Source organism: Rana temporaria, chromosome 7 (genome assembly GCF_905171775.1).
Source record: "Rana temporaria chromosome 7, aRanTem1.1, whole genome shotgun sequence".
NCBI classification, from domain to species: Eukaryota; Metazoa; Chordata; class Amphibia; order Anura; family Ranidae; genus Rana; species Rana temporaria.
Window position 1 is genome coordinate 169,961,467 of NC_053495.1, and position 25,573 is coordinate 169,987,039.

A 25,573-nucleotide genomic window follows, 5' to 3' on the forward strand; every position below is an offset into this window, starting at 1 on the left:
ACTTTTGACAATATAGTGTATCTTGAACAGACCATAAGGAAGCACATAAGAGAAATTATTTGCTGTAAGAACTCCTTATTGATTAGGTCCATTATTGTTTTTATTACTGGGTCAGATAACTCTAATAAATAGTAGATTACTCAGACCTATTAAATTGGAGACCAGAAAGCCTACAATAGTGCTTAAGTTTGTTCACTCAAAGTAGACGGCATACACAGTGACCACACAGAACATAGTGGAGTTCTCGTAGCTGCAAGAAGTGACATTATCCGAATACGAGTCCCACAGACATTGGCTGGTCATTAAAATGTCCTCTCGGTTTTTACTCCCAATGGCCATATTACAGATGAGCTTGTAGCGAGGTGGAGTGTACCGGCGCACCATTTTCTTTATGTCTTCACAAAGGTTCTTGGTGAGATCTCCAGATTTATCTGGGTCATAGGTGACATTTCTTAGCCTTGCTGTTAAAAATTCCTGGATTAGCTCTTTTACTTGTGCATAGGGGAATCTCTGTGGAGGGTTTGCAGAACCGGCAGGGACCTATATAAAAGAAAAGCACAGAAGTAGGCTTATTCAGTAAAGTATTGTTTCAGTGTAGTAAATCGTTGGCACTAGATCAGTGGCTTGTGTGTCAATGGCACCAGTTTGACATCAGTTTGAGACACTCTTGAGATCATTCAGAACTCATTGAGCGGCGCATTTAACTTAAGCCTCGTACACGCGATCGGATTTTCTGACAGGAATTGTGTGATGACAGCCTGTTGGCTGAAATCCGTTTGTACGCTCCATTGGACAATTGTTGGATTTTCCACAGACAAATGTTAAATGGCAGGCTTTAAAATTTTCAATGCTCACCAAACACGCCATTAGCAGAAGGTGCCCAAAGGGTAGCACTCAAGAGCTGAAATTTCACGTAGTACGTAACTACGGTTGTGTTTGTTGACCGACAATTGTGTGCCGTTTGTATGCAAGACAAATTTCTGGCCAACGCCCTTCGGACAAAAGCCTGAGGCTTTGTGTGCGGAAAATCCAATCGTGTGTACAAGGCTTAACCGTTGACCCCGTTCAGACCTGCATCTTACTAACAGTAGACCTTATTCTGATTTGACCAACAGTAGACTTTGTTCAGACTTGCATTTAACCAACAGTTGACCTCATTCTGACCTGTATTTGACCTCAGTCTGACCTGTATTTGACCAACAGTAGACCTCAATCTGACCTACATTTGACCAACAGTTGACCTCTTTATGACGTACATTTGACATCATTCTGACCTGTATTTGACTAACAGTAGACCTCATTCTGACCTACATTTGACCAACAGTTGACCTCTTTATGACTTGCATTTGACCAACAGTTGACCTTATTCTGACCTGTATTTGACCAATAGTAAACCTCATTCTGACCTACATTTGACCAACAGTTGACCTCTTCATGACTTGCATTTGAGCAACAGTTGACCTTTTTCTGACCTGAATTTGAACTGCTTTAAATAGGTTTTGCCTTCCTATAGGGAGTGCAAAACCAGTTTGACATGAACAAAAGCCCATCAATGCAGGTCTTTATTTTAAATCAAGCACACACACCACAGAAAGTGACACACATGCAGTTAGCTGTACTCTACCATTGAATAATGTTTATCTTTATGGAGTATACATTTGGGAGATATGACACCATCATTGCCTTCCTAATGGCTCAAGCATTTTGGTAAGCTTTGATTACTAATCCATTTTTCACAAAGAAGAAACCAGTGCTAGATTAAAATTGCAAGTAACCAAGCAAAACATGAGCTTATTGTCATTGTAACCATGTCTTTAAAGAGGAACTGTTACCTTCTTAAGGGATTAGTTATACTTGGAAGAAGATCAACGTAAAGCCACACACTAAAGCCAAAACCTTTTTGTTCTATTTTAAATTAAGAAGGGGAAAGTTAAAACTTATGTCATGTTTTAGTTTTCGTTTGTTAGCCCTATGGCAATAAGAGCACTGTCCAATTACGTGCTGTATCCGTTACACCCTATATAGACAGAGAGTAAGGAGAAATCTCCCCAAAAAGGGACCCAACAACCAGACTTAACAGGGATTCCGACAGTTTCCACTTGGTACAAAATGGGATAATGGGGCTGAAGTTGAGCGTTGATATAACCAATGTTATGCCGACCATACAGTATGCACAGTAGCATGGAGGGTGGGCCCTAATGCCCCCACACTGTACATATGCATCCATAGTTACATAAGTTAAAAAAAATAACAAGTCTTCCAGTTCAACCAATAGAAAACATAAATAATATACAGAATCCAATACCTACAGTTGATCCAGAGGAAAGCAAAAAAATAAAATAAAACATGGTCCAATTTGCTTCATTGGGGGGAAAAAATTACTTCCTGATCCCCAAAGTCAAGGACCGATTCCCTGGATCAGCAATATCTGGTGTTATTACCTAGAAATGTTAGTATCCAGCAGGGTGGATTTGATTTAAATCAAGTCGATTTAAATATTGCAGAATATACAGCCTCGTGCTACATAACTAAGCTCCATTTCATGCTGAATAAACTAAATTATTAATGTATCTTAAATAGAGAACTATCTTTAGAAAATGTGAAAAGTGAAACTCCTGCGCTGTCTGTGAATACAAAGGGCGGGGGAAGGGTGGGGGAGAGGGAGAGTGAAAGGAGCACTGCTGCAAAACCTAGGAAGGTCTACCTTGATAGACAAAGTGATAATGGAACAAGTAAAAGATGTCTGCGCTGTGAAACACACTATCAATAATAAATTGAACAATAACTCAGTAAATATAGAAGATACACATATGCAACTAAAATAAAGTCCAAGAGATGAAAGGAACCCAAGGTCTCCAAAAGTCTGGTAAATCTGATGGTTGAAAATGAGGACAGATATTCAATGAAGAGAGACCCCGCAGCCAACTCTGGTGAGAAAAGGATAGACCGTCACCTTAAAAGTCTCCACACACACCTCTGGTGGTCCCAGCAGCTCATTTACTTCAAGCAAAACGAGTCTGATAGGAAAACCTTTTTAGTCTGGTCTTGATCGTATAAGTTGCTCTCACATTCCAAGGCAGTACATGCAAACATAAGGAACATAGAGCAGGATGGTGTAATATTGATAGAGCCGGGGGGTCTTGCACATAACACACTCAGATGCACTCACATGGAATATAAAATATGAGGCTTATCTCCACGAGCAGCGAGCTCGTCACGGTCCTGCTTCTCCTCTGTCATCAGTTTACATGCATGTCAAGCAGTTTCCATATATGTCAGGCTGGAAACACTATACAGCTCATGCGGCAGTGGAACAATCAAAGCAAAAGGGAAGCAGAGCACAGGGTGGGCTCAGGGAGCAGAGCACTGTGCCCGAAGTCCACCCAGTTGTGTGACAATAGCGAATGAATATTCGCTATTGTAACACTGATCCTCCTCCCAGCCAATTAGGAAGCGAGTTGTGAGACCCGTTTCCCAATTGGCCAAAAGAAGAAGTGATCGTATTGGCCAAGGGAGAGGGGGATGTAGGAAACGCACGGCCGGAGGAGAAACCGGAAGACCAACCAATCCACCAGCCACCACGATGGCGCAACCACAGCGGCTCAGCCATCCAGCACTCCCCAGCTAAGCCAGGGGAGGGAGGAGAAGGGGAGGTCAGAGTCATCTGGGGCAGGACATCTGCCTCCTAAAGTAAGGAGGCCATCCGTCTCCTGCGGGGGGGGGGGGGGGGTTCCCTGTATTTCCTGCATTCATGTCTGTCTCCAGGGGGGCTATCTTGTCTCCTGCGGAGGGGTGTTGGTTTGAGGAAGTGTGTTACTGGCAGGATGATCTGGTGAAAATAAGGGGAAAAGTCTGACAAAAAGAAATCTAATGCAGCTACCAAATCTAGGAGCCAGTAAGAAGAAATATATTATGTTTTTTTCTTGCCTTTAGATATACAGGGAGGGCCATTTATATGGATACACCCGGGGGGGGGGGGGGGCATTTATATGGATACACCTTAATAAAATGGGAATGGTTGCCGCCATGGTCACCACCCATCTTGAAAAGTTTCCCCCCCTTACATATACTAATGTGCCACAAACAGGAAGTTAATATCACCAACCATTCCCATTTTATTAAGGTGTATCCATATGAATGGCCCACCCTGTACTTTGATGCTACATTGTTTCAGCTGGAATTCAGTGGAAAAAAACACGACTGTGATAAAGATATAGGCCATATTGTCAGAGATGATAATGTCTCCTGGTGATCTGGTATACCCGTTGCAGCTCAGCATTCCTGCACACTTTCACTTCAAAAGACGCCACTTTCTATAACAAACCTTTTATGAAAGAGAACAATGTACTGTATCAGGAAAACACTGTTCCACAGAAATGTGCATTGTATTGTGTACATCCAGAATAAATACACAGACTCATTTAACGCCTCATTTATTTAGCTAACAAATACCAGGCACTCCCTTTTTCTTGTGAACTGTTGCTGACTGGTATTTGTCCTCGTGCCTCAATGTATGAATAAAGATTGGAACATTCAATGTTTATATGTGGCCGACACAAAGCCAAGTCACTGCTGATGTTTGTGTTCAGCAACGTGCCAGATAAGGTGATGCACAGTAGCAATGGAGATTAGTACAGTATTAGTACAGTATGACGAAAACCACTTACCTAGGTATGGTGTTAAAAGGAAAGTAAACGGCAAAGTCTGTTGTGAAATGATAAAAAGAACAAAAATATGCCAGCAACTAGCTACTTACGGGAGATCATTCTGTATTGTTAACCCACACATTGCCAGTCCAATAGTATGTAACTGTAAGGCCTCGTACACACGACCGAACATGTCCGCTGAAACTGGACCGGCGGACCAGTTTCCGCGGACATGTTCGGTTGTGTGTAGGGCCGACTGGACAATTTTCCGGCCGACCGGACAGGTTTCCAGCGGACAAATGTTTCTTAGCATGCTAAGAAACATGTCCGCTGGAACCATGTCCGCCGGCCATGTCCGATGGTCAGTATGACTCATCGGACATGTCCGCTGGCCCGAGAACCCGCGCATGATGTCGAAGTGATTCGACGCATGCGTGGAAGCATTAAACTTCCGGGTTTGCGCACGTTGCCGCGTCATCGTCGCCGCCACATCACCGCGTCGTAACCGCGTCATCTGTCCGCGGGAAATTTGGTCTGATGGTGTGTACAGCCATCAGACCAAATGATCCCATCGGACAGATCCGCTTGTCTGTACGAGGCCTTAGGGCCCATTGAAATTTTTGTGGTGTGTTCATACAGCCTATTCCAAATGAATGAGTTGCCAATGCACTCTGTCGTCCTTGTCGCACATGTCCTTTGCTTTTCTTCAGCAAGGACAGGGAAGATGGTCAGAGTTGATGGGAAGATGGATGCAGCCCAATAAAGGGTAATCTTAGAAGAAAACCTGTGAGACTGGGGCGGAGTTTCACCTTCCAGCAGGACAATGACCCTAAGTGCCGGTTCACACAGGGGAAACCCAACTTACAGCGCAACTTTGCAAGGCGACTTCAGCGTGACTTGGAGCGACTTACAACGTGACTCGAAGTTGCCTACAGGACAGGCGACTTTGGCTGTGACCAATCACAGAATAATCAGCTCTGTGGTAGGGAGGGGTTTTCCTGAGTAAACAATTTTCTTTTCCTGTAAAGTTGCTTCAGTTAAAGCGGGAGCTCACCCGAAAAAAATGTTTTAACATTAGATTGGGCCTAATTACGGGAAGCAGAATCGGGTGTTTTGTTTAAAATCAATGCAGTACTTACCGTTTTAGAGATAGATGTTCTCCGTCGCTTCCGGGTATGGTCTTCGGGACTGGGCATTCCTATTTGATTGACAGCCTTCCGACGGTCGCATACAACGCGTTACGAGTTGCCGAACGTCGTTGCGGCTCTATACAGCGCCTGCGCACCAACGTTCGGCTACTTTCGGAAACTGGTGACGTGCTGTATGCGACGGTCGGAAGGCTGTCAATCAAATAGATACGCCCAGTCCCGCAGCCCATACCCGGAAGCCAAGGAGAACATCGATCTCTAAAACGGTAAGTACTGCATTGATTTTAAACAAAACACCCGATTCTGCTTCCCGTAATTAGGCCCAATCTAATGTTAAAAATAGATTTTTTGGGTGAACCTCCACTTTAAGAGAGTGATCCGACTTTGGAGGCAACTTCCATTGAAATCTATGGGTACAAGTCGTATAGAAGTCGCCTTGAAGTAGTACAGGAACCTTTTCTGAAGTCGGAGCGACTTCAGTAGTGTACATTAAGACGGCTTCCCATTCACTTGAATTGAATTTCTCATGTGGCGCGACTTGGGGTGACACAAGTCTGATCCCAGGTCGCGGTAGTGTGAACCGCCACTTAACATACAGCCAGAGCTACAATAGAATGGTTAAGATCAGGGGTCTCCAAACTGCGGCCCTGGGGCCGGATGTGGCCCTTTGCTTGCCTTTGTCCGGCCCTTGGGGCACAATTCCATTCACTGACATCAACAATGGAGAATCATTTTTGTTGCTAACACAAACAATAGGGGACTATTCCTCCAACTGACACCATCAAAAGGGCACAATTCTTTCTATTGACACCAAAGATATGGTATTGTTTACTCCCACTGGACACCTGAACATGTTTGACTCCCGATGGCCACAGTCCGGCTCCCTTAAAGTCTGAAGGACAGTAAACTGGCCCTCTGTTTAGAAAGTTTGGAGACCCCTGGTTTAGATCAAAGCATATTCATGTGTTAGAATGGCCCAGTCAAAGTCCAGACCTAAAGCCAATTGGTAATCTGTGGCAAATCTTGAAAATTGCTGGTCATAGATGCTCTCCATCCAATCTGACAGAGCTTGAGCTATTCTGCAAAGAATAGGCAAACATTTCACTCTCTAGATGTGCAAAGCTGGTAGAGACAATGGGCTAGATTCAGCAAAGAATTACGCCGGCGTATCCATAGATACGCCGCGTAAATTCAAAGTTGCGCCGGCGTATCTACTTTCTGTATTTAGACAGCTAGATACGCCGACATTAGCCTAAGATCCGACTGGCGTAATTCTATTACGCCGTCGTATCTTAGGGTGCATTCTCACGCTGGCCGCTAGGTAGCGCTTCCATTGTTTTCGGCGTAGAATATGCAAATTACCTAGTTACGTCGATTCACAAACGTACGTGCGCCCGGCGTTTGTTTCTTACGTCGTTTGCGTAAGGCTTTTTTGGCGTAACGTTGTGCCTGCTTCTATGAGGCGCACTCAATGTTAAGTATGGACATCGTTCCCGCTTCGATTTTTCAATTTTTTACGTCGTTTGCGTAAGTCGTTCGCGAATAGGGCTGGACGTAATTTACGTTCAAGTCAAAACCAATGACGTCCTTGCGACATCATTTGGAGCAATGCACACTGGGATATGTACACGAACGGCGCAAAAACGTCAATCACGTCAGGTCAACATACATTAACATAAAACACGCCCCCCTTACACCTTTGAATTTTGCGCACTTACGCCGGCCCCATTTACGCTACGCCGCCACAACTTACGGAGCAAGTGCTTTGTGAATACTGCACTTGCTCCTGTAAGTTGCGGCGGCGTAGCGTAAATACGATACGCTGCGTCACCATAAGATCAGGCGCAGATACCTGAATCTAGCCCAATCAATCCCAAAAAGACTTGCAGCTGTAATTGCAGTTAAAGGTGTTTTTACAAAGTTTTGACTCAGGGGGGCTGAATACAAATGCAGGCCACACTTATCACCTATTAATTTGTAACAAAAAAAATTGAAACCCATTTATCATTTTCCTTCCATTTCACAAATATGTGCCACTTTGTGTTGGTCTATCACATAAAATCCCAATAAAATGCATTTATGTTTTTGGTTTAACATGACCCAATGTGGAACATTTCAGAGGGTATGAATACTTTTTCAAGGCACTGTATCTGCTTGTGGATTGTGCTGAAGTGTCAGCATTTCTTCAAGATCAATGACACCCATACATGTGAGGGAGTGATGTCATCTCACACTAACCAATCAAGGTAACTAAAAACTGGCACCCGGGTGGCTCTGATGTTAAAAGAAAGGACTCTGAGGGAACTGAGCACTCTTATGTACAATGGGGATGGGGGGGTTAGGTACTCTGATGTGAAAGGCGGGGCACTGAGTACTCTGATGTGAAAAGAGGGGGAATTAGTACTCTGATGTGAAAATCAGGGGACTTAGTACTCTGATGTGAAAATCAGGGGACTTAGTACTCTTATGTGAAAGGCGGGGGAGTTAGTACTCTGATGTGAAAAGCGGGGGACTTAGTACTCTGATGTGAAAGGCGGGGGACTGAGTATTCTGATGTGAAAGGCGGGGGACTTAGTACTCTGATGTGAAAGGCGGGGGACTGAGTACTCTGATGTGAAAAGAGGGGGATTGAGTACACTGATGTGAAAGGCGGGGGACTTAGTACTCTGATGTGAAAGGCGGGGGACTTAGTACACTGATGTGAAAGGCGGGGGACTTAGTACTCTGATGTGAAAGGCGGGGGACTGAGTACTCTGATGTGAAAGGCAGGGGACTTAGTACACTGATGTGAAAGGCGGGGGACTTAGTACACTGATGTGAAAGGCAGGGGACTTAGTACACTGATGTGAAAGGCAGGGGACTTAGTACACTGATGTGAAAGGCGGGGGACTTAGTACACTGATGTGAAAGGCGGGGGACGTAGTACTTTGATGTGAAAGGCGGGGGACGTAGTACTTTGATGTGAAAGGCGGGGGACTTAGTACACTGATGTGAAAGGCGGGGGACTTAGTACACTGATGTGAAAGGCGGGGGACTTAGTACACTGATGTGAAAGGCGGGGGACTTAGTACACTGATGTGAAAGGCGGGGGACTGAGTACTCTGATGTGAAAGGCAGGGGACTTAGTACACTGATGTGAAAGGCGGGGGACGTAGTACTCTGATGTGAAAGGCGGGGGACGTAGTACTCTGATGTGAAAGGCGGGGGACTGAGTACACTGATGAGGTGGGTTCCGATTTTACAAGGCGACTCTGTTTTAGACTAGGGTGCCCTGAGATTTCGGATGCTTTCAAAGGGTGTCATGATGAAAAAAAAGATTGAGAAACATCTAGATCTAGAATTGAGTCACTCTGGGGCTGTACAAGTAATGAGGAATCTTTGTGACATAGGTTGTTCGTAATCAAAATCCAGCTCTGGGAAGGACTTACCTGTTCATTGATGATTGTTACTGGCTTGCGGTTTGGTGTACGGGATCTGGACTTTCTCCTCAAGGCTGCTCGATTCTGAAAATAAGTCCAGGCACTTAGTAAAAGTTTAGTCTTTTCAAATATTATTTAATGACGCAATTGTATACAATTGTGTTCTATGCTAATGCTGTAAAAATGTTGTAAAGTTTGGAATTAAATGTTTAATATGTGCCCAGGGCAGGGGGGAAGCTTCCCTGGGCACAGTGTCTCAATGTGCTGAGGGGGGCCTGTGAGGTAGCAGCCTATAAAGTACATTCAACTGAGCTGAGATCCCCAACTTAACACTTACATCCTTTACTAACCTGCCCTGCTTCCTAGGGGGTGCCCTATCCGACAGGGCAAGTTCAAGCAGAGGAGCAGTGATGTCTCTGGTGGTTTGGTCCATTGTCTGCACCAGTAACATACTTATGGGGTTACAGGAGTGCGGTCCACACCGCGTTTCTACACTCTAGAGGTGTCAACTGTCAGACAGGCATAAGTGTTGTTATAGCACTAGCAGCATAGATTCCAGTTGCAGAAGATGATCAGGGGCGCCCATGTTGGGCTTGGTGCAGTTCAGCATTTTTGCCCTGGGCACTTGATGACCTTGTCCTGGCACTGCACACAACGCTTGTTGACACTGACAAATGAGGAGTTTACCCTAAAATTCTAATGTACAGATGCCCTGGCTATATACCAGCCACAAAATATACAGACTTCCAAGAATAGTAGAGGAAGAATACCAATGAGTGGGGCTAAATCCAGTCATTCTATATAACAATGCCCCTATATACAGTATATAACCTGTGTATAATGCCCTTTTACCTTTAGCGTCAATGTGAAGTGCCGAGCAGCCAGCAGACCCCTTAGGCTGATAGTTGGTGCCAACTTCTTCACATCCTTCGGTTTGGTTGACCCATCATTCTGGGAAGATTTCACATTTGAGATACCTTTTGAGGGCTGTGGATCTGTCGGCTTAAAGAGACACAGTCAGATAGAGTAAAGCAGAACTCCAGTCAAAAATACCAGGATAAAAATCAATTGCCTATTAAAAGATAAAATAACAAAAACAGCATTTGCTTAGCTTCAATCCACAGCTCTCCCCTGTAGTAGTTTATACCTCCAACAGTGGGGTAGATTCAGGTACATTTGCGCATTTTTTACAGAGGCGCAGCGCACCGTTTTGCCGCTGCGCCTCCGTAAATTACCTGCGCTACGCTCGATTCACGGAGCAGTAGCTCCGTAAATTGCGTGGGCGCTCCTGAAAAATGCCCGGCGTAATCGTGAGTAATTTAAATGATCCCGTAGGGGGCGTGGATCATTTAAATTAGGCGCGTTCCCGCGCCGAGCGTAGTGCGCATGCTCCGTCGGGAAACTTTCCCGACGTGCATTGCGGTAAATGACGTCGCAAGGACGTAATTTGCTTCAAAGTGAACGTGAATGGCGTCCAGCGCCATTCACGATTCACTTACGCAAACAACGTAATTTTCAAATTTTGCGACGCGGGAACGACGGGTATACGTAGCATTGGCTGCCACTGCTAATAGCATGGGCAGCATGGGCAGCCTTACGCAAAAGCCGACGTACGTAAACGACGTAAACTGCGTGCGCGGGAACACGCCTAATTGTGAATCGGCGTTAGTATGCAATTTGCATACTCTACGCTGACCACTACGGGAACGCCACCTAGCGGCCTGCGTAAGAATGCAGCCTAAGATATGACGGCATAAGAGCCTTATGCCAGGCATATCTTAGGCTGCAGTCGGCGTATCGAGGTTCCTGAATCAGGAGCATTCGATACGCCGGCGCAAGTAAGCAATTGCGCTGCGTAACTATGGTTACGCAGACGCAATTGCTCTCTGAATCTACCCCATTGTGTCCTCTAATGTCTGATGGTCAGCAACCCACCTCCTCTGAGACTAGGTTGTCCTGGGCTGGCCCCAGCCTGTAACTGGACAGTGAAAGAAAAAGCAGCACAGTAATGAGCCATCTCTCTGTCACTCTTCTTTCTCCTCCTACCAACATGCTTCTTGTTAGCACTTGAACTGATTGGCTGTATGTGCTTCTTCCTCTCACACTCTTCTTTTTTTATACAATAAATGATTTAATGATTCACCCAAAAGGGGAATTTCCGCTTTATGCCCTCCTTCGCCCTCTTCTTCTTCCTTTTGGAATCTTTTTTTTTGGTTGGGGAGCAGGTACCTGGTTTTGACAGGTACCCGCTCCCACTTCTGGTTGAATCACTCAGGCGATTCCCCTCTCCCTGCCTGCAACCTTCTGGGACAAGACACGGGTCCAAGAAGGCTGCGGGACCATTCACAAAGGGCAACGTGGCTCGCACATGTGCAGTGGAAAGCCAGCTGTGACGTCCCAAGGCTTTAAGTGGTTGTAAACCCAACCACACAACTTGCACCTACAGGTAAGCCTAGATTAAGGCTTACCTGTAAGTACAAGAAATATCTCCTAAACCTGAACGGTTAAGCAGATATTTTCACAAAAACGGGCACCGATGGCTACGGAATGCATTAAGGTGAAAAATGCAGAGGGTTTATAACCCCTTTAACCCCTTGATCGCCCTCGATGTTAACCCCCTTTCCTGCCAGTGTCATTAGTACCATGTCAGTGCATATTTTTAGCACTGATTACTGTAATGTCACTGGTTGTCCAAAAAGTGTCAAAAATGTCAGTTAGGTGTCAGATCTGTCCGCCGCAATGTCGCAGCCCCGCAAAAAAAAATCACTGATCCTCGCCATTACTTGTAAAAAAAAAAATGACATAAATCTACCCCCTATTTTGTACATGTGATAACTTTTGCGCAAATCAATCAATATACACTTATTGTGGACTTTTTTTTTTACAAAAATACGTAGCAGAATACATTTCAGCCTATTCTGATGAATAAATTTGTTTCTTTTACTTTTTTTGGAAATGTTATATATAGATAGTTGATGTATTGCCCAGATCTCTATACCTGGACATCATCATTGCCAGGTTGGCTTTTTCCCTGTATGTATTCCCATGTTACACCTTTACCTTGGCTGACTGCATCTTATGCTGACCATACACTATACAAAAAAATCGTTCAAACTCGTTTTTGAATAAAGAACACTCGGCTGTGAGAGCAAACGATTTTTCCATCATGTAATTACCAAATTTTTATCATTAAATTATTCAATGGACATAAATTCATCCCTTTGTTGTTCGTTTTGTCACGTATACCTAGTGCAAACAGTTCGAGTGAGGATTAATTTTTTTCAGTCGATTCGCCAGAATTTTACAACCTCGATTTTTTTGGCTCTGAAAAGTTAAAACCGATTTTCTATTTGCTAGTTAATGGGTGCACATTAACCACTACCGTCTGACGCAGAATGGCACGGGCAGACAAAGCAACGTACAGGTATGTTGCTTTGAATCTGCCGCCTAGGGAGCGCGCGCACCACAAGCTTCGTGACTGTGCCCACGGGACCCGCAAACTTGATGTCCGCCGTTGTCCCGCGATCGTGTCACGAAGCTGCAGAACAAGGCATCTCCCTGTTCTGCCTAGTGACAGGACACTGATCGTCTGCTCCCGCTCATCAGGAGCAGCGATCAGTGTTGTGTCACAGTAAGCCACGCCCCCTAACAGTTAGAATCACTTCCTAGGACACACTTAACCCCTTCCTCACACCCAAGTGGTTAACCCCTTCCCTACCAGTGTCATTTACACAGTAATCAGTGTATTTTTTGTAGCACTGATCGCTGTATAAATGACAATAATCCCAAAATAGCGTCAAAAGTGTCCGATGTGTCCGCCATAATGTCACAGTCATGATAAAAATCACTGATCCTTGCCATTACTAGTAAAAAAATAAATACATATTTTTTTCATAAAACCATCCCCTTTTTTGTAGATGCTATAACTTTTGCGCAAACCAATCAATATACACTTATTGCTAATTTTCTACCAAAAATATGTAGATATATATCGGCCTAAACTGAGGAAAAAATAATTTTTTTTATATATTTTTGTGGGATATTTATTACAGCAAAAAGTAAAAAATATTGCTTTTTCTCAAAATCGTCGCTCTTTTTTTTGTTTATAGTGCAAAAAATAAAAAACGCAGAGGTGATCAAATACCACCAAAAGAAAGCTAAATTTGTGTGAAAAAAAGGACTTAAATTTTGTTAGGGAGCCACGTCGCACGACCGCGCAATTGTCAGTTAAAGCGACGCAGTGCCGAATCGCAAAAAGTGGCCCGGTCATGTGGCAGCCAAATCCTCCGGGGCTGAAGTGGTTCTGGACGAACAACAAATGAACGGTCCAAATGACAGATTTTCCAACAATTTTTTGTACAGTGTATGGCCAGCATTACCTGTAACTCTTGCACACCTGTATACATTATTAGCACAGTACCCGAGACTGGTATGTGATCTTACCTCTTTTACTGTGGCAGGATCGACATCTCTGTTTGTTGCTCGAAAAGTGACCTTAGATAGCTTCACTGCTCCTAGTTTCTTATTCATGGCCTCCATCCCTCTGGATGGTCTCTGAATAAAAACAAAGTTACAATTTTAGATGTTTGAAAATCATCTTGAAATATTCAATACTTTGTGTCAAGTTGGGATAAAAAGTCTGTTTTGAAATAACACTAAAATAAAGAAAAACAGTCCCACTAGTCCTTAAAGTGTTACTAATCCCAGGACCCTGCATTCATAATATCTGGTCTCCCACAGTACACAGAACATGGAAATGTTTTAGTAAACATAAACGTCAAAATTCCTTTTCTCATATAGCAGTCTTGTGACTTAAATACGTGTCTTTGGTTAAAGATTGTAAAGAAGGAGGAGTTTACATTCTCCCCTGACTGTCCTATAAGGCTGCAGGACCTCTGACCCCTCTGTCTGGACAGTGCTGATTGGTCGTGTGTTGATCACATGTTTGCCATGCGATTTGTTGCACGAAAACCGTGCTGCGATTTAACTGACAATTGCGTGGTCCTGCGACTCTGTACTAAGAAAAAATTTACGTCCTTTTTTTTTTACACAAATAGAGCTCTCTTTTGGTGGTATTTCATCATCTATGCGATTTGTTTATTTTATAAACTAAAAAAGAGCGACAATTTGGAAAAAAACACAATATTTTGTACTTTTTGCTATAATAAATATCCCCAATTTTTTGTTTAAAAAAGCAAATTTTTTCCTCAGTTTAGGCCGATATGTCTTCTTCTACATATTTTTGGTAATGAAAATTGCAATAAGCGTATATTGATTGGTTTGCGCAAAAGTTATAGTGTCTTCAAAAATAGGGCATAGATATATGGCATTTTTATTATTTATTTATTTATCTCTAGCGATAGCGGCGATCTGCGATTTTTATCAGGACTGCGACATTATGGTGGACAGATTGGACACTTTTGACACATTTTTGGGACCATTGACAATTATACAGCGATCAGTGCTATAAAAATGCACTGATTACTGTGTAACTGTCACTGGCAGGGAAGGGGTTAACACTAGGGGGTGATCCAGGGGTTAACTGTGTTCCCTTGTGTGTGTTCTAACAGGAGGGGGAGGGGACTGACTAGAGCAGATGACAGATCGTTGTTCCTAGCTAGTAGGAACACGCGATCTGTCTCTCTTCACAGAACATGGATTTGTGTGTTTACACACACACACACCTCCCTGTTCGTAATCGCGCGTGGCCAGTGGTCATCGCGACCGCTGGCCACGCACGTCGGCACCCCCGGAGTGCAACATGCGCGCCTGCCGCAGTATAATGACGGTGGCTGGTCAGCAAGCGGTTTAGTAAAACGAGTATTCGAGCATCATTCAACTGCCTCAAAGAATGCTAAAAGCTCGCCCTGTGGGTCTACATTTCTTAAAGCGGGGGTTCACCCTGTTAAAAAAAAAAAAATGTTTTTTTTTATTATACCATTACATTCGGCATCGTAGCGCGAGCTACGGTATGCCGGTCTTACATTTTTTATCCCCGTACTCACTGTGATATGGATCATTGAAGATTCCGGGGAATGGGCGTTCCTATGGTGAGAGAAGGTGATTGACGGCCGGCCCTGGCACGTCACGCTCCTCCGGAAATAGCCGAAATAGGCTTGGCTCTTCACGGCGCCTGCGCATAGCCTGTGCGCAGGCGCCGTGAAGAGCCGAGACCTACTCCGGCTGTCTTCGGGGAGCGTGACGTGCCAGAGCCGGCCGTCAATCATCCTCCCTCTCCATAGGCACGCCCATTCCCCGCGGGAGTCGGAAACTTCAATGATCGATAGCACAGTGAGTACGGGGATTAAAAATTTAAGACCGGCATACCGTAGCTCGCGCTACGATGCCGAATGTAATGGTATAATGATGTTAAGGAGGGTGAACCACCGCTTTAAGGGAAAACTATTGTGGACAAGATCAGATACTGATAAGCTGTTCTCTGAACCTGCCTCAGCTGTTCCAAAGGTACATAGAACCCATGATATGTCTAAATAGTGAGATATATATATATATAAGTTAAATATATAACCAGTAAGGGCTGTGAAAATGTGGAATAGACTCCCTCCAGAGGGGGTTCTGGCCATCTCAGTAGATTGCTTTACCCACTTGCTTACTGGGCACATATACCCCCCTCCAGCCAGGCAACATTTCAGCTTCCGGCACTGCGTCGCTTTAACTGATAATTGCGCGGTTGTACGACGTGGCTCCCAAACAAAATTGACGTCCTTTTTTCCCCAAAAATTGAGCTTTCTTTTGGTGGTATTTGATCACCTCTGCGGTTTTTATTTTTTGCGCTATAAACAAAAAAATAGCGAAAATTTTGAAAAAAAAACACAATTAGCTAGATTCAGGATGGCGAGCGCATAGTTGCGGCGGCGTAGCGTATGGCATTTACACTACGCCGCCGTAAGTTAGTGAGGCAAGTACATGATTCACAAAGTACTTGCCTGCTAAGTTACGGCGGCGTAGCGTAAATCGGGCGGGCGTAAGCGTGCATAATTCAAATTTAGCTGAGGGGGCCTGTTTTATGGTAATGGGGGGTGACCTTACGTGATTGACGTAATTTACGAACGGCGCATGCGCCGTCCGTGTACATATCCCAGTGTGCATTTCGGCAAAGTACGCCGCACGGTCCTATTGGTTTCGACGTGGACGTAAATGACGTAAATCCCTATTCACGGACGACTTACGCAAACGACGTAAAATTTTCGAATTCCGACGTGGGAACGGCGGCCATACTTAACATTACTATTCCAGCTATTCCAGCGTGAATAGGCGTATCTAGTGATTTACATATTCTACGCCGACCACAATGGAAGCGCCACCTAGCGGTCAGCCTAAAAATTACACTTTAGGATACGATGGTGTAAGACACTTACGCCACTCGTATCTGAGCCTAATTTAAGCGTATCTGGTTATCTACTGATACGCCAGCCTAAGTCTTTCTGAATCTAGCTAAATATTTTTTACTTTTTGCTTTAATAAATATCTCAATATTTTTTTCCTCAGTTTAGGCCGATACTTATTCTTCTACATATTTTTGGTAAGAAAAAAAAAATCGCAATAAGCGACTGGTTTGCGCAAACGTTATAGCACCTACAAAATAGGGGACAGAATTATTATTATTTTTTTATTATTTTTTTTTTACTAGTAATGGCGGCGACCTGCGATTTTTATTGGGACTGCGACATTATGGCGGACACATCGGACACTATGCACTAATTACTGTATAAATGTGACTGGCAGGGAAGGGGTTAACACTAGGGGGCGAGTTAAATGTGTACCCTGCATAGTGTTTCTAACTGTGGGGGGAGGGGACTGACTAGGTGAGGTGACCGATCTGTGTCCCTATGTACAAGGGACACAGCATCGGTCTCCTCTCCCTGCCGGGACGTGTTTACACACACAGATCCACGTCCTTGTCTGTGTAACGGGCGATCGCGGGCGCCTGGCGGACATCACGGCCACCAGGCACGAGCATCAGCACTGCAGTAATGCGGCGGGCGCGCGCGCCCCCCAGTGGCCGGAGGAGCCGAGGACGTCCCGGCAATTGAGAGCCACCTTGTGGCTGTCTTTTGCCTATAGGCAGGATACCAAGTGGTTAAGAAAGGCCTGGATACTTTCCTAAATGTACATAATATAACTGGGTACTGACATTTATTGGTAAAGTAGATCCGGGGAAAATCCGCTTGCCTCTCGGGGGATTAGGAAGGATTTTTTTCCCCTGCTGTAGCAAATTGGATCATGCTCTGCTGTTTTTTTTTGCCTTCCTCGGGATCAACTGTGGGTGAAGAATTGTGTATATGGGATTGTAAATTTTTTATTTTTTTTGGTTGAACTAGATGGACTTGTGCCTTTTTTCAACCTGACTATGTAACTATGTTACCAGTAGGGCGTGAGTTGTCAGAAGACAAAGGAGACGTGCAAAGGAGGCAGAAAGTCAGGATAGAGGAGTGCCTTTCCTTCCACAGATAATCTGCTTCCCTTTGTGGAAAAATTAGACTAGTAGGAATTGTAAGCCCTTCAAGAGCTCTGTAAGTTTGCAACTATCCATGAGTCAGCAGTATTTGCAGAAAAAATAAAATACATTAAAAAGTCAGAGCCCCCTCTTTGACTGTTCCAGCACATATTTAATGTGCCCCTCCCTTTCTGTTTCTATGATGTCCAGACAAAAAATGGGGTGTTCAGTTGTCGTTAGGACAGAAAAGCACAGACAGCAATGCTCATATGTGTTTTCCATTGCATCCTCCCCTCTTGTTGTTTTAAGTCCCATCTGTACAGGGGAGGGCTGGCAGTCTTAGGCCTGGGGGGCAAATCCAGTCAAGTGGCCCATTGAACCACCGAATAAGCGCAACCTCACCAGTGCCCATCAGAGCAACCTCACCAGTACATGGGGATTCGGAGGAGAACAGCCGGATTACACAGAGCGGAGATCTCCCACTTACCCAGCGTGGCCGATGTGATACGAAGTCCTACCTCCTGGACCAGCTGCTATGATGGACGTCATCAGTGTGCTGTCTATCATAGGAGCCAGTCCAGGAGGCGGGACTTTGTATGACAGTAGCTGCCAGGTAAGTGAGATCCCCGCTCTGTGTAAACTGGGGGCACTTCCCCTCTGAGGCAGCCCAATGGACACAGCAGGACCCAATGTAGGGCCGGCCCTGGGCGCCCTCCTACTGCCCCAGCTCACGGTGCACCCTCCCCCAATTGGCACCTGCCCCTGATTAGCCCGGGGACAGACTTGGTCTAGAGACAGTGTCCTCAGTCCGGGGACTGTCCCCGGAAACCAGTGATGTCTGGTCACCCTAGGCTAGTGACCAGCAGGACCCACAGGTCAGTGGCCAGCAGGACCCACAGGTCCGCGGCCAGCTCCCAGCAGGACCAGCACGCTGTAGGTACAGCTGGGAGCTGGCCGTGGACCTTGGGTCCTGCTGGGAGCTGGCAGTGGACCTAAGAGGGTTGACAGAGGGACAGGTGGACAGAGAGGGATTGGCTGACAGAGGGACAGGTGGACAGAGAGGGATTGGCTGACAGAGGGACAGGTGGACAGAGAGGGATGGGTTGACAGAGGGATGGGTGGACAGAGAGGGATGGACTGACAGAGGGACAGGTGGACAGAGAGGGATGGGTGGACAGTGACGGATGGGCTGATAGAGGGATGGGTGGACAGAGAGGGATAGGCTGACAGAGGGATGGGTGGACAGAGAGGGATGGACTGACAGAGGGACATGCGGACAGAGAGAGATGGGTGGACGGTGAGGGATGGGCTGACTAAGGGATGGGTGGACAAAGAGGGATGGGCTGACAGAGGGACAGGCGGACAGAGAGGGAGAGGGACAGGCGTGTATCTATCCATTCTCCTTTCATATTTTCCATCATCTCTTTTGTCTATCTTCTCTCTGTTCAGATTGTCCAATTTGCTGACACAAGACCCAAAATTTACTGGCATGGCCAAGTTTTTACTTACATTTCCAAAAGTTTACAAAATTACAGTTTTAAGTTTCTTATTTCAGTATTTAGGCTGCAAACAAGTACAATATGCAATTAGCAATGTGATTTAAAGCAGAGCTCCACCCTAAAGTGGAACTTCCGCTCATTGGAACCCTCCCCCCAATTTTTCAGGGGGGAGGGGGGTGCAGATACCTGTCTAAAGACAGGTATTTGCACCCATTTACGGCCACACAGTCTGCGGGTAGACTGGGGGCAGGACGTCAGATCCCGTCCCCCCCATTGTGTACTGGAAAACACAACTCCCAGAACACAACAGGAACCAATCAGCACGGTGCAGGGCGACTCGCGTATGCGCCGTAGGGAACCGGGCAGTGAAGCCGGAGCGATTCACTTCCTGGTTCCCTCACGGAGGATGGCGGTGCGGGCAGCAGAGTGACGAGCGATCGCTCGTCCTCTGCTGCCGACGGCGCTGCACTCCAGGACAGGTAAGTGTGCGAATATTAAAAGTCAGCAGCTGCAGTATTTGTAGCTGCTGGCTTTTAATATTTTTTTTCAGCGGACACCCGCTTTAAGGTAGATATTAAGGCAAAATACATATTTCCTATTTTATTTTTGATATAGTAAGTTAGTAGCTCAGGGACAGGACGCAAGAAATTAGAATGTCTGCACAAACATGAATTTGACTCACGGTGACATGACAGCAGTGTGCAGCAGGACAGAAGATGATGACACCTCGCCGACACCATACGTCCCCTCACAATGACAGTCTCTCTCCATGGCAGGTGACAGTGACAGTCCCACTCCCAGCTTGCCTTGCTCCCATCCCGCAGACCCACACACGAGGCTCTGGCCGCTTCACTGAGCTCCCTTGCACCATGACATCACACAACACGCTCAGGCACCGCCTCCGCCAGGCCGCCCAAACACATTGTAGCAGGAACTCGGATGGTCTCTGTTGGCTCAGAACTAGAGCTGCGCATGTGCAGTTCCGAGCCGAGCGCCACAGCCATATTTTTTACTGGCAAACTTTTCCTGTCACTGGCAGGAGAAGAGTGCCCATTTTTTACTGGCTGCCAGTAAAAATACTGTCGGTTGGCAACACTGCCATATAGTATAGTATTTATAGTATTTAGAAGAACTTTGCAATAGAGACTCTCAACCTCTTACGAACACTTTACCACACTATTTGTGCTCCTCCAAGATATGCTTTGCGGGTACTGACACACCACCTCTGCATCCGCCATTTCCTATTTAAATGTAAAGCCTCATACACACGATCGGACTTCCATCTGACTTTTCTGTTGATTTTGGTCCAAAGGGCGTTGGCCGTGAACTTGTTCTGCAGACACACGGCACAACATTTTCAGCCAACATTCACCAAACCACGTGGACTTTCTGCCCTTTACCGCCACCCTTTAGGCAACTTCTGCTATTGTTGTCTGATGTTTAGCATTGGTTCCGAGCATGCGTGTTTGTACTTTGGATTTTAGTTGGACGGACTTGCGTATACACTATCGGATAAACCGACGTAACAGATTTATTGCCCAACAGTTGGTGAGCATGAGCAGCCAAAATTTGTTGTCGTTAATTCAGCCAACAATTGTCTGATGGAGCGTACACGCGGTCAGATTATCCGACACAACACGTCCATCAGACAATTATGGCCATAAAATTGGATCGTGTGTATAAAGGCCCGTACACACGGTCGGACTTTTGGCCAACAAACTTCAAAATCAACAAGTTTTCAAATTTGTCCGATCGTGTGTACGCTCCATCGGACCGACTTTTTCGGGTTTCATCGGACAAAAAGTTCGGTCTGCAAACGGACAAACTTTTCGGCAACAAAAGTCCGATGGTGCCTAGTCCGACCGTGTGTACAGCAAGCCATCGGACTTTTGTACAAAGTGCAAATACGCATGCTCATAACCAATGTTAACCACTTAACGCCCGTTGCACGCCTATTTACGTCCACAGAATGGCACGTACAGGCAGATGGGCGTATATATACTTCCCTGCCTTCTAGCGGGTCGGGGGTCCGATCGGGGCCCCCCCCCCGCTGCGGGCGGCTTACCTCGGGGAGCGATCCGGGACCACAGCGCGGCTATTTGTTTATAGCCTCTCCGTCGCGATTGCTCCACGGAGCTGAAGAACGGGGAGAGCCGTATGTAAACACGGCTTCCCCGTGCTTCACTGTGGCGGCTGCATCGATCGAGTGATCCCTTTTATAGGGAGACTCGATCGATGACGTCAGTGCTACAGCCACACCCACCTACAGTTGTAAACACACACTAGGTGAACCCTAACTCCTACAGCACCCCCTGTGGTTAACTCCCAAAGTGCAACTGTCATTTTCACAATAAACAATGCAATTTAAATGCATTTTTTGCTGTAAAAATGACAATGGTCCCAAAAATGTGTCAAAATTGTCCGAAGAGTCCGCCATAATGTCGCAGTCACGAAAAAAAACGCTGATCGCCGCCATTAGTAGTAAAAAAAAAATAATGAATAAAAATGCAATAAAACTATCCCCTATATTGTAAACGCTATAAATTTTGCGCAAACCAATCGATGAACACTTATTGCGATTTTTTTTACCAAAAATAGGTAGAAGAATACGTATCGGCCTAAACTGAGGAAAACATTTTTTTTATATATGTTTTTGGGGGATATTTATTATAGCAAAAAGTAAAAAATATTGATTTTTTTTCAAAATTGACGCTCTATTTTTGTTTATAGCGCAAAAAATAAAAACCGCAGAGGTGATCAAATACCACCAAAAGAAAGCTCTATTTGTGGGGAAAAAAAGACGCCAATTTTGTTTGGGAGCCACGTCGCATGACCGCGCAATTGTCTGTTAAAGCGACGCAGTGCCAAATCGCAAAACCTGGCCTGGGCATTTAGCAACAAAATGGTCCGGGGCTTAAGTGGTTAAAATCAATCAACAATAGCAGAAGTTAACCAAAGGGTGGCGGTAAAGAGCAGAAAAGATCAGAAAAAACAAGTGATGTTGGGAAAGTTTTAGAAAAGTTTGCAGAAAAGTCCGAGCGTGTGTATGCTATGGGTGTGACCGGACAACTCCCTTCGGACAAAAATCCAAGGGAAAGTTTGTCGGATGTCCGACCGTGTGTACGAGGCTTAAGGGTTAAGGCCGTTTGTTGCTGATTGTTTGTTTTGTTTTTTCTTTATTATTTCTTTTTTATTGATTTTTCTGTTCAACGGTTTTATTGTTGGTCCACAAAATCTTACAAAGAGGCTGTATATCTTCAATTACCTAACAATATACACTGCAGTTGTTCAAAATGCCCTAAAATGTATTATCTGTTGTCTCCCTTTATTTAAAAACCCTTTGAGCCCCTATCTGTATTTTTTCTTTTTTTTTTTTTTTTTACACTACAATACATATATTTAAAAAAAAATATTGAAAATTACCTTTATTAACCATATATCATCAATTACCAAATAATATACACTGCAGTTTCATATGCTTTACAATCTTTTACCTGTTGTCTCCATTTGTTTTAATGTCCTTTGAATCCTGTCTGTATATTTATTATACCACATTATTTTATTTTATTTTTATGTTCCAATGTTTTTTTATTAGAAAAAATAAAATGATATTAACAGACAAGAAGCATATCTAGTCATTGTACAATCATAATAGCAAATGAGATTTCCATATCAAGGGCCCTGACGTCTAAAACTCCTAGTTGGAATATCATGAAAACATTGGTAAAAGAAAAACAAAAATAGAATACATAATCTAATAGAGATCACATAGACTAGCAACAAACAATTCTTTCCCTCAACTTCGGGTCGATCGTTGACCGACAACGATCGCACAATGCGTAGAAGGCAGATAAGAGGACGTCAAAGCCCAGCAAACCCTGCATGGGCTACCTCCGGTCATGTTAATAACAATATACAAAGGCAATAAGGACAGAGAAGTCCAAGAAAGAAAATGAGATATAAAGGAAAGAATTAGAAAGGAAAGAGAAAAAGAAGAGAAAAGTAAGAAGTGAAGGGGGAGGGGGGGGGGGGGGGAACCACGGATCGGCATTTCCAAGCTATAGGACTGAAAGTTATAACTAATATTTTATTTTTAATATTAAAAATTACCTTTTTTGTTTACTTTAATTTTGTAAAGCTAATGTAAGATTTTAGTGACTAGGTTTACATATGCCTGTACAGCTTGATGAATCAGGCTCACTGGGCCAGATCCACATACATTTAGTTCCGCGCAGCCTATCAGAGATACGCTACGCTGCCGTACCTTACCTGGCGCATTTTCGAATCCTCAGCGAGTTTGCGCCGTAAGTTACGGCGGCGTAGTGTATTTCTGGCGGCGGGTTTCAAATTGGGCGGGTTGGGGGGCGGGTTTCATTTAAATGAAGCGCCTCCCCGCGCCGAATGAACTGCGCATGCGTCGTCTAGAAATTTCCCGCTGTGCTTTGCGCGAAATGACGTCGCAACAACTTCATTTTTTTTAACTTAGACGTGAGTCCCTATTCACGGACGACTTTCGCCAAAAAAAAAAAATTTCCACGAGGGAACGACGGCCATACTTAACATGGCAATTCTATCTATGCGCCAAAAAATACCAGCTTTAACTATACGCCAGAAAAAGCCGACTACAGACGACGTTAGAAAATGCGACGGCCGCGCGTACGTTCGTGGATCGTCGTAAATCGCTAATTTGCATACCCGACGCGGAAAACAACGTGAACACCACCCAGCGGACGCCGAAGTATTGCATCTTAGATCCGAAGGCGTACGAAGACGTACACCTGTCGGATCTAACCCAAAAGCCGTCGTATCTTGTTTTGAGGATTCAAAACAACGATACGACGCGGGAAATTTGAAAGTACGCCGGCGTATCAGTAGATACGCCGGCGTACTTGCTCTGTGGATCTGGCCCTATATCTTTCCTAAACTTTGGAAGATTTTATTCGTTTAGATTTCCGTGTTATTTTTATGTTGTTTTTTGATATATTCTCTGAGAATGGTGACACTATAATAAGACTTGTAGGACTTACCGCAAAATCCAACCTGTGTGGCTTTCCTAATCAGTGTCTTTAGCAGAAGCAGACGGTCTCCCTGAGCCTGTGGAGCTGCGGACTGAGTGGAAGCTCAGACAGGACACCTCCAGTATTGGTGTATAAAGCTCTATGGAGTGTTTACATACAGGTTTCCAACGCTCTGACTCTCCATCAATTACACTTCATTTTGTTGACTTTCGTTCTGCTGCTGGTTCAGCAAACATAACAACGGAGTAGGTGTGCCGTGAACGCACATAAAGGCCGCGATTAATGCATCTCTTTAATTGGCAGCCAGCGACTGCATAAAGAGGGCTCTGGTTTCCTGGGCCCCTTCCAGGTAGTTACTATGAGAATTAAATCAGGAAGTTTATACTTGCCAAGAATGTTCCTCTCATATTGCTGAAAATGCAGGTTGTCATTTCTGTGATCAGACCTCAGCTATCTGGCAGGTATTAGGTTCATGATAAAGCTGAGCTCCGGGATAAGCAAACATTGTCTATAGGGTTGTCCCGATACCACTTTTTTAGGACCGAGTACAAGTACTGATACTTTTTTCATGTACTCGCCGATACCGAATACCGATACTTTTTTTTAAATGTGTCCCCAAATGCAGCCATGTCCCCCCACATATATCCAGCCATGTCCCCCCACATATATCCAGCCATATCCCCCCACATATATTGCAGCCATGGCCCCCCATATATTGCAGCCATGTCCCCCCACATATTGCAGCCATGTCCCCCCACATATATCCAGCCATGTCCCCCCACATATATCCAGCCATGTCCCCCCACATATATCCAGCCATGTCCCCCCACATATATCCAGCCATATCCCCCCACATATATTGCAGCCATGGCCCCCCATATATTGCAGCCATGTCCCCCCACATATATCCAGCCATGTCCCCCCACATATATCCAGCCATATCCCCCCACATATATTGCAGCCATGTCCCCCCATATATTGCAGCCATGTCCCCCCACATATTGCAGCCATGTCCCCTCACATATTGCAGCCATGTCCCCCCACATATATCCAGCCATGTCCCCCCACATATATCCAGCCATGTCCCCCCACATATGCAGCCATGTCCCCCCACATATTGCAGCCATGTCCCCCCACATATTGCAGCCATGTCCCCCCACATATATCCAGCCATGTCCCCCCACATATATCCAGCCATGTCCCCCCACATATATCCAGCCATGTCCCCCCACATATATCCAGCCATGTCCCCCCACATATGCAGCCATGTCCCCCCACATATTGCAGCCATGTCCCCCCACATATTGCAGCCATGTCCCCCCACATATATCGAGCCATGTCCCCCCACATATATCCAGCCATGTCCCACCATATATTGCAGCCAT

General features: G+C 45.1%; 1 protein-coding gene across 1 annotated transcript; it reads right to left on the reverse strand.

Annotated features, from left to right (window-relative positions):
* Positions 1–78: 78 nt before the first annotated feature.
* Positions 79–24,446, reverse strand: LOC120944868 (dynein light chain Tctex-type 5-B-like). Its single transcript, XM_040358619.1, has 5 exons — positions 24,198–24,446; positions 13,657–13,767; positions 10,066–10,215; positions 9,223–9,297; positions 79–540 (listed from the first exon to the last, which is right to left on the reverse strand). The coding sequence occupies exons 2-5, from the start codon at positions 13,750–13,752 to the stop codon at positions 193–195; spliced, it is 669 nt and encodes a 222-aa protein (XP_040214553.1). The 5' UTR covers positions 13,753–13,767; positions 24,198–24,446; the 3' UTR covers positions 79–192.
* Positions 24,447–25,573: the final 1,127 nt, after the last annotated feature.